Source organism: Daktulosphaira vitifoliae, unplaced genomic scaffold (assembly GCF_025091365.1).
Source record: "Daktulosphaira vitifoliae isolate Bord-2020 unplaced genomic scaffold, ASM2509136v1 Scaffold_130, whole genome shotgun sequence".
Taxonomy (NCBI): domain Eukaryota; kingdom Metazoa; phylum Arthropoda; class Insecta; order Hemiptera; family Phylloxeridae; genus Daktulosphaira; species Daktulosphaira vitifoliae.
Window position 1 is genome coordinate 21069 of NW_026099699.1, and position 11004 is coordinate 32072.

The 11004-nt window shown below is 24.9% G+C and overlaps 1 protein-coding gene across 2 annotated transcripts; it reads left to right on the plus strand.

The window, feature by feature from the left end:
* The first annotated feature begins 453 nt into the window (after positions 1–453).
* On the plus strand, positions 454–10175 carry LOC126909123 (uncharacterized). Of its 2 annotated transcripts, none has more exons than XM_050691513.1 (11): positions 454–596; positions 857–901; positions 997–1047; positions 1205–1246; positions 1342–1392; positions 1486–1515; positions 4969–5016; positions 5254–5307; positions 7910–7973; positions 8084–8163; positions 9212–10175. In XM_050691513.1, the coding sequence occupies exons 1-11, from the start codon at positions 507–509 to the stop codon at positions 9956–9958; spliced, it is 1302 nt and encodes a 433-aa protein (XP_050547470.1). In that variant the 5' UTR covers positions 454–506; the 3' UTR covers positions 9959–10175. The 2 variants fall into 2 exon arrangements, with proteins under 2 accessions (XP_050547470.1, XP_050547471.1); XM_050691514.1 differs by having other exon boundaries at positions 8087–8163.
* The last annotated feature ends 829 nt before the right edge of the window (positions 10176–11004 follow it).

Genomic DNA, 11004 nt, shown 5'->3' on the forward strand with positions numbered 1-11004 from the left:
TTATATTAAATTGACAATTAAAATTTATGGCAATTTTTGAGGGTAATGTTTTGACTAGATACGATTTGTGATCTTTGGACGTATCGTAAAAACTAATACTTTCTCAGCTTCGCATCGAAGCTACTAATATTTAATAGGCAAATTATAAAAATTTATATTTATACATAAAAATGTTAAAATTTATTTATTGAGTTACATTGAAATTTATTCAATTATTTAATCTTTTAAATTAAAATATGTGAAAGCAATTATCAATTTTTATTACACGTCATACATAAATAAAATAATATAATTTATATATTATTGTCATAGATGATGTAAAAAATATGCTAGTATAGTTTTATTTTAAAATAATTTTAGCTTATTTTTAATTTTTGTTTTTTTTATTTACATTTTATTTATATTAATACCTATAAATCTACGAAAATTCAATGAAAATTTAATAAACTATATTCTAAGTTATAAGTCAGCCAATTACATTATATAAATCTAATTATTCTTGTGAAATGTTTTACAAAATATATACTTTTTTATTAATTTTTGTGTGTAGACATTTTTTTGAAGAAGTTTTTGGAAATATACTTTTAATTGACCCGGTAATTTAAATAGTTTATTAAATGATATTTAATTTAATTGTTTAGTATAGATACTTTTTATTTAATTTTCATGTGACATTTTTAGTATAAAACACTTATTAAAATTTAACACTTTCTTTGAATTAAGAAAGTCATTATATAGTTTTATTTTTTGTATACACCTTAAAGTATTATTATTTAAATAAATAACTGTTAATGCTAACTGTGATTACAATTATCAAATCTCTATTTAAATTTTTCAATATGGTTTTTTTTTATAGGAAAAAGTGATACTAGATAATAATAAAAAAAATGAATTTGGTCATGTAGGTTATTATATTTATTAACTTCAATACATTTTATGAATCAACTATTTTGAAATTTAAGTCAATAATATTAACATTTAATGGTTATATAATAGCATACAGTATCTATGTGGATTACGGAGAAAGATTTTTCCAGTCTTTCAAAAGTAAGTTTTTATTGTGTATTCTTAGAACCAAGAATGACTTCATATAGTTTTATTTTTCATATACACTTTATATTATTATTTTTTAAATAAATAATTTTTGTGATTATAAATGTCAAATTTTTATATAAAATTTTCAAATATGTTTTTTTTCATATAGGAAGAAATAATAGTAAATAATAAATACGGCCCATATTATTATGTAAGTTAACTCATTATTAAATGTCAATAAATATTAGGAATCAACTTTTTTGAAATTAAAATTAATAATATTAGTATTCAACGGTTATATTATAGTGTTATGATGCTATGGGAATAACGGAGACATATTATTTGAAAACTTCAAAAGTAAGCTTTTATTGTCTATTGTTACCACCTAGACACTTTTATCATTTTGTAATATTTAATAAAAACATTCTACCGTAAAATCTTTTATTTTAGAAATATGTAGTGTGTGGTCCTTTAATATTGGTAAGAATTATTTTGAGTAAACATTATAACAACCTTAATAATAGAGGAACACGGGTTTTGAGATTTTAATTTAATAGTAAATGGCATTTGTATTTTTAGTATAACTTTATTTGTTTATTAGATAAAATCATTTAAAGTTTCATATTTTTGAGCTTATTTACATGTATAATATGCGAAGGATTACAATTACAGGTAACTAATTTCTTTTTTATGACGCGCTTATTCACAGATATGGAGCGTTTATTGTCAATGATGACTATCGGCAGATATGTTTTCTGTATTGCATATTGTGTATTTTTAAATTTTAATTCACAATAATGTGCCTTTCAACTACACTTTAAGCATATCTGTTGATTAAGTAATGAATTACAATAAACGCTTTGTATCTGTGATAGCGATATCATAAAAAACCAATTAGCTACCAATATTTATAATTTCTCGTGTATAATCCAGAGAGTTCATGGACAAATCAATATGGAAAACTGATTGGTCCATAAGTATAGCTATAGATATACATAGTGCTTGTTAGATCTGTGGATAGATGATTCAATCTCACAAGAATTATTTCGAATATTAATAGACACATAATAATAAAAATGGTAAATAAATAAGTAAGTTAAACGGTATGTCCCTGCGCGATATATCATACATTACATTACTGTTATTATTCATCAGAAATTTATTGGCTGGTAGATACAATTTTTTTTTTTTGAACTTTTAATATATAAAAATTTTTTTTAAAAGACGCAGTATTCCCGGAAAATTTTTGAAAGTATATTTAAAAAGTTCTAATATTTATACTGTGGGAAATATGATTTATTTCAACAGTAAATTTACAGTATAACAAATAATAATTTAAACTGATTAACTATAAACAATGAACAACGAACAAAATGAACAATTTATGAAAATGATAACTGATGACTGATCACTGGACACTGTGGTTTGATGATTGATCACTAGGAGCAACGGTCCCACTTCTTATATAGGCGGTAGAATGTTCCAGAACAATCGACCGCCGAAGAATCTTCTAGAGGCGGCGGCGGTCGAACGTTCTAGAACATTCGGCCGCCACAATACATATTATCAAGTTTTCATATATTCAAAATGCTCTAAATTTACATTTAATGTACGTTAGATTCATGTAAATTTTATATTTATTGGTGAACTCATTACTATGGTAAACACTTATTTTTAAATATACAAAAAAATTAAAAATTGTACGCAAAAATAACATGTAGTTGAACTACAGTAGTCATTTGTTTAAAGAAGACATTTGTGACTCTAGCATCGATACAGATAGAACAAATTAGTCCCGCGTAAAACAGTTTTTATGAAAAATAATGAATTTTTTCTATCGACATGTGTCGGTCCCTAGTCGCATTACAACGTGACGAATTTTTTGTTGAATCACGGTAACCGACTACCTTCAACTTTTAGCTGCTACCTTGCCAACAATCAAAATCAGTTATTTTATACTTTTTTATCGACACACCAATGTACCATTTAGCAGTGGCTTATCTAAATTTGTAAAATAATTGTTGTTATTGACAGGAGATGGACTTAACTTTAGTGTTTTAATTTTTACNATTTGTAAAATAATTGTTGTTAATGACAGGAGATGGACTTAACTTTAGTGTTTTAATTTTTACACGTAAATAATAATGCAAAAATAATAAAAATGTCTATTGATTGGAAATCTGTCAGAAATTTACGTAGAGCTTTATTCTGTAACATTAGAAAACATTCTTGTTACAAATATGAGTCCACAGTATACATTATATTCGTGGGAAGCAGGACGGATCAACCGTTTTTTTAAATATTAAAATTAGATATTCTTCTCCAAAAATTATTTGGCAAAAAAGGTCATCATGAAAAATTTGAGTATGAATTTAAAGTTCATCGGTCCTGAATTTAATTATACGTAGTATATTTAATCACTTAAGACCATTTTTTGTGAGTTTTAACACTCTTGTATCAGTTTTACAAAAAGTTTGTAACATGAATAATAGACCTTGGTGCTATTAAACAGCGTTTTACAAATTTCTGATTGACTATAAATATATTTTTGATACATAGAATACTCCTTACATAATACATTAATTTTATGTATGTATTGAGTGGGCGTACGCTCTAAGTTTACTTGCATTATAGTGAGTATAAACTTAAATTAAATTTTATATGAGCATTTCGACAGTCAAATTTTTCAATCTATAATAAAATCTGCTATTGCGAATTTTTTTAATTCAGAGATAAACATTTTTAATTTACATTTTTTGCACATACCAAGTTTTTCACGCCTAGTTTAATTAAGTTTAGTTATAAATAATGATTCTTTGGAAATTAAATTTGAACGAAATGGTTGAAAAATGATATATGATAAAGGGATTTTTAATTTTTTTTTATAAATGTGGAATGACATTTATTTTATGCTTTATATATCCGTTTGTCTGATAATCGGTATAAACAAATGTATCTAATATACATTCCTTTATGTGTATTATTTCTTGGTAATTTCTTTCACAAATTTTATAATGACCAAATATGAATTTATACTCTTATTTCTTGCTTGATTGTGCATTATAAAATAATAATATATATTGTTAAAAATATAAGTAAAAGTCACTAATATTTGACTTTTATAGGTCTTACATGGAGTGTTTACTCCCAGAGATTGTAGATCCTCAGTTCCCAAAGAGATTGCTCAAATCAAATATAAAAGAAAAAAAATATATAAAAAAACAACAAAAAAAATATGTAAAATAATTAAAAATTTGTTTGATTTTCATCTAGTAAAAATTTAAATAATTAGTTCCTCAACAATTTCAATTATATCCAATGTTTTAAACTTAACTAAGTACTATCTACATACATATTACTGGTTATTATTATTATATATTTCATATAACACAGTAACCTATATAAAATTGTCAATAAAATTAATATTTTTCATAGTTGTGAATAAATTATAAACTAGAAATGTGATACTCATAACACTTTAACTTTTAATAATCGGTAGCATTTAAAATAATATCATAATATAATATTATATTATAATATTATATTTTATTATGATTACACATACATTTTGTTTTATATTATGTGAGCTTTATCAATGAAAATAATATGTAAAGCACAGCATAACAGTCAATAGTAGAGTGATGTGCTGCTCCAAAATAATAATAGGCGGCCGTACAGGTGCGTGCATGCTGCATGGAATAATGAACAGGTGTTGATTGAAGAGTTCGGTTCTAAAACATCTAAAAGTGCATTCTATCAGTCATATTGTTATTTTGTTGGCCCGTATGGTGTCCTTCAGTGCTATTTATATTTAGTTACTTCGTGATACGGCCTCGAATCACGCTTTAACACTTACATGAAATGAAATATTCAGAAATAAAATTTCTGATTATTACCAAACTGAATAAATATATTTTTGGATTTTATTTCCAGGATATTGAAAATAAAAATGAGATTTTCGCAGAACTTTATGTGAATTTTGTAAGTATCTTAATTCATAAGTGTATTCAATGAGAGAAAACAGCCTCATAGAAAAAACTCATAAAAAACTTAACATTTACTGGTACATTTTTATTGTGATGGAAGAGCATGTTAATATTTCTATATGAAATTTTTAAAATCACTGATTTATATAATGATAAATATAAATAAAATACTTTAATATTGTTGTATTTATATTTAGTAAAGAAATTATTGATATTTTTATATTTTTTTCAGTATGCCTATATTTATGAAAACATTAAAAAAAAAGACACAATATATATTAAAATCGTATGTTAATTTTATAATAACATTTGAATATTCAAGCACATAATTTTATTAAATCATTAATCACTTAATTAATCGAAAAATAAATAATAGATTGAAAATTTCACTCTTAATATCTTTTAATACTACGTTTTTCTCAATTTACCAAACATGCTTTTGATATATTGATGTTGATGAACATGAAAAAAACCTCATGATTTTAAATTGAAAAACCATGTAACTAAGGAAATCAAAAATAAAATTGTCAATACTAAATTAATTTTTTTATTAATTAAATGGTGAATGATAGAATAAAGTTGTGTTAGAACGTATATATTTTATAATAAACATTATAATATATACTTGGTTTGGAATCTCATTATTGATAAGTTTTGTGTTGTTAATATGTTATTGCAATAATAAAATTTATATTTATATTCGAAGTTTAAAACTGGTATCAAAAACAAAATTGTAATTTTTTTAGTAATCACGAAATTTATAAATCCGTTATAAAATAACGGCTAAATAATAATTATAATTATATTCAATTAAATTATTTCCTTATAATTAGTTGAACTACCATAATTACTAAAAATAACTAAATCTAATAAATATTCAAGAGCATTTGGGTGGCTGCCATTTATATATGATGGAAAATTATAATTCGAAATTTTGAGATCCCAGATAGAAATTTTTCATTCCAAATATTATTTTTGTTTTATTACTCCGGAAACCAATTAAAAAATCATATAATACTTCCAAAATTTCTTAAGGAGACAGGTGATGACTCCTCTTAACTAGATAATATATTTTTTAAGCATAATATTAATTATGCTAATGGATATTAGCTTACCCAATAATAAAACTTAATTTGCACACAAGTGTTGAGCAAGGTGTCAAATTTGTCCATTCTTTCTAACTAATTAAAATTTTAAATTTGATTAAAATGAATTAATGCGCTTTTTATCAAGTGATTTAAATATATCAAGAAATATTTTTTTCCAAATTTTAAGCTCTTATGGTGAATATTTTCTTTAATAGGTTTAATAAAAGCTTAAAGGTATCAAATTGTTCACTTTCCCCTAAGTAATATAACACAAGACCATGGTTAATTGATGTTGGTGTATCATAGGAAATCAAGTCTTATAATAGTTCATGTATCTTATCTGTTGTAATTTTCAGGACATTTTTTTATTTCAATTGATTCTTTATACTTCCGTTTGAAAAAATGAGGTTCTTAGTTAAATATTCTGACTTTGTGCAACTTTGATCTCGTGTCCACTGTTTTTGGCGTGTTCAACTACCGTAGATTTTTCTGTCCTTTGGTAATCTATGTCTTTTTCGTATTGTTTTATTCTTTTCATGTTTGTCCAATGAATGACTTACCATATTAATACAGTATTTCATAAACTCTGGGTTTTTGCATTTCTGATAGATGGCCTTTCTGGTTTCGGAGTAGTTATCCTAAAACTTTGTTCAGTTTGAGAATGGTTCTTATTTTGAATTTATCTGTGATTTTTGAAATGCGGTCGGTAATTCCTTGTATTTACTACAGTATTTGTGTTCCTTTATTGTCATCTTCTTCATTTTCATCAACATTGCTGCACGTTGTACAATTTCGATTCTGATTCTCTTTTTTCTGCTTGCTTAAGAAATACAAACATTTCTGATAGATGGCTTTTCGGTTTTCGGAGTAGTTATTTTAAACTTTGTTCGGTTTGAGAACGGTTCATATTTTGAATTTATCTGTGATTTTTGAAATTCAATCGGTAATTCCTTGTATTTACGACAGTATTTGTGTTCCTTTATTTTCATTAACATTGCTGCACGTTGTGCAATATTGATTTTGATTTTTTTTTTCTGCTTGCGTAAGTGTGTTGTTTAAGTTTTTGATTGTATATCCATTATTTTGTAGTGCTTACTACATAGCTAGTGTTTCCTTTTTGCGTATTTTCTGGAACTAATGAAAAATTACCAAACCGTATATATGCTAAGCCAACAATATAGTTACNTTACCAAACCGTATATATGCTAAGCCAACAATATAGTTACAACCATTAACGAGTAACTATCACTTTGAAGAAGGACTTTTTGTTTGGTTAGGTTTCCCGAAAACATCATAATCGATATCTAATATATTCTTAGTAAACAAACATATTATATATAGTTTGTCAAGTTATACAATTGTTCCGAATAAAAAGTTTGTATGACGAAAAGCATGAAAAATTATTCTAATTTTTTTAACAAAAATAATTCGATAAATTATAATTGCATCTTAATAATGATGCTAATCACTATCAGATATGTTAGGTTAAGATTCAACAGTCATTTGGATTAAATTACATTATGTAAAAAATATACTTGAGATTGTTTGTATGAACAGATTAATCAGTTTTTTTAGCATACTTTAAAACATTTTATCATGTCGAAATTACTGTGGTTGGTTTATTAGAACTTATAGAAAACCTAAATGGAACAAATATTTGAAATTTAGAATCGTTTTTGTATTCTAAACATTTTTTGGACGAAAATTTTTTTAAATGTAATATTCAATTATACTTATTAACATTCCAGGATAAATAAATTTATTTTATTTTTTATAATCATTGTTATTTATATTTTTAAGACATTCGAAGAAAAACACATTATTTTAAATTACAATGGAAAAGATAACATTTTTGAATACAACGGTAAGTGTAGGGCATGTTAATCCTTATGTCATCTGTTGAAACATATTAATGTCTAATCATGACAAAAAAGAAATTCCATGTAACAAAACTAAAAATTATTTTTATTATAGTAGAAGAAATTAATCAAAAACTAGATTCATTTATGTGGGAAATAAACAAGCGAAGTATAATCGAAATAATTAAAATTCAAGTGAGTTTATAAATATGTCTACGTGTGTACTTAATTAATAATTTTAATCTTGCCCAATTAAACTTTATTTAAAGTAAATACAGGACTCATTACGGAACAGGCAAAAAATTACAAAAATAATGTTAATAAAAAAATAAAATTAATAAAAAAAAATGCTAACTGTAAAAATGTAAAAATTATTATTTGTTTAATGTAAAAATTTTGTTTCTTTATTCCGTTCTTTTTAGAGTATTGGTGGCTGAAATCAAATTTGTACATTTTTCATTATATTTTTTTATTATTATTTCAAAAAATTTTTTATGCATAATGGCATTAAAGCGCATAATAATGGTAAATATTACTATCAATGAAAGTCAATGTGGGCGTTCTATTTTTATTGAATATACATTCGTTTGCTGTATAATATTTTAGTTACAAGCATATAGCAAAATTTATTTAAAGACATCAATTGATCATTTTTTTGTATTGAGAAAATATAAAAATGTTGTCACATTTTAACAATATGCTTTAAAATAAAAACATCCCAACGAATTTTCTTTTGTACAATTTTACGCGAGCGCAGTATGATATTGGTAAATAATTCTATATGATTTTAATTTATATTGAAGTTCACTATAGTTAAGTGTCCCAAAAGCACTGAGCTTTATGATTTATTATACAAGTTAAATTAAAGTTATAATTGATAGATATTACAATTTGATTTTTATTTATAATATGTCAACTGCTACAGACTGACTATTCGTGTATCTACATTTGTATTTGATGACCACATTAGTCATTTATTCAGCACTAAAGTTTCTCTGATTTCACTAGCAGTAGAGGGGTATGGGGTAAACAAAATTGATGACATTGTTATTTATATAAAAACTCATAAAAAGATATATTTTAGTTTTTATATAAAAACTAATAAAAAAATATATTTTAGTTTTTAACATAAATTAAAAGTTTGCAGCCTTAAATGTTTTAAGATATATCCTAAAAAATATGCTATTAAAATGGGAAGGAAATTAAGTATGATTTTATAAAAAATTTAATTTTTTTTTAACAGACCAGTAAACTAGATAATAATATATCTTTAATAAATGATACGGTCTATGCTAAACATACCAGAATACAACTAAGAAATCTTGAGAATTTGTCTTTATGGAAATATGTCAAAGAAGAACTTGTTCAATCGTATTTTCCTACACTGCCCAATACAGCAATAAACGATTTCATTCTTAATTCAACAATGCACAGGATAGATATTAAATTCACTCTTAAAAAAGCAATAAAAATCATGTGTGATCGAATTTTTAAGTTTGCGATTTTGCTAATGGTATATGCCTATGAGGCACTGAGAATTGATTATTGTAAAACACTATATTGGGACCAATTCATAAATAATTTTAAAAAATTGGGTGATGCACTATATCTTTTGGATGGAGACGAAAAATTACGAATAGGATTAGATAAAATTAATGAAGGACTTAATAATGATATTAAATATGCATTTAATGGATGTGCTACAATGTGTGTTTTTCAAAAATTAGTAAATAATTATGCAGAGTATTTCTTTACGCCCCAAGAAATTGAAAATTTAAAAAAAAACTTTAGATGTAATAATATTAAGAATGACCACATTCTATCACAAAATGGATTAGATAAAATATTTAAAGGATTTTCGAAACCTCACGGAGACAATGAGACATACAAATTTAAACTGATATGTGAGAAGGAATTAGAGGAAAAATTTCAGCATATTTTTATGTTAATTGACGTAGAATTCGAAAGAATTAACATAATAGATTTGTAATATTTGATAACTTTTTTAGTATGGTAGATATTTATTTTCCAAAAATATTTATAGTAATTCAATTACGATCGTAATCAATAATTTATTCAACCATTTTAAAATTAATAAAAAACAAAAAATAATAATAATAAATGTTTAGATATGAAATAATTTATACATATGATACTTATAAAGTATATTGTCGATATTTGTCATTATAAAATGTATTTTTGCTAAAGATCGTGTGATTTCTTATTATATGATTTTATCATAACCACTAAAATAATTAAAAAATAAAACTTCTATTTATACATGTTTTCTTTTGGTTTCTTTTATATGCGACTTTCTTCTTTTACTTCACATTAATCCCCACTACTTGAAATTGTTTTTTGGATACGTATTTTTTTTAATCGATTAACCATGGGTATTTTTTATTTTCTCTGATATTTTATAAAAATGTCAACTTTAGTTTTTCAAATGAAAGTATACATAAATAACTTGTTTCTCTTTTTGTTTGTTTCGTACGAGACAGGTAGACCGTAAGACGGATACTTGTGCACCGTACTAGAATGTCGTTTTACTTTAAGCGTTTTTAAATCACTATTATTAAAGCGAGAGAAGGGTCACCTGTGTGGATGACGAATACCCGCACATCCAATACATAATGAGAATAGGCAATCAAATAACAAATAACCACATATATTAAAGGTTCTTCAATGAGTTTTTTTAATCTTAAATTTAGGGTATAGTGGGGGGCCCTTAAATACATATTAAAATGTACACATAGACTATTGATTTACTGTGGTGGGCAANTATTAAAATGTACACATAGACTATTGATTTACTGTGGTGGGCAAGGGGTAAGTAAAGCAAATACGTTAGAGATCAGCTGCCACACAATAGAATATAATTAACAGTGTTTGGGACAACTGGTACTTTTTCTACAACCCGCATTATTGTGAGCTACGCCGGAACTGTTGTTGTTAGCATTACTTCAGGTTAGCTCACGACGTCTCTATAATTCACACTACTACGTTGTGAATCAGTGTGAAGTTAATCAAGAGCTA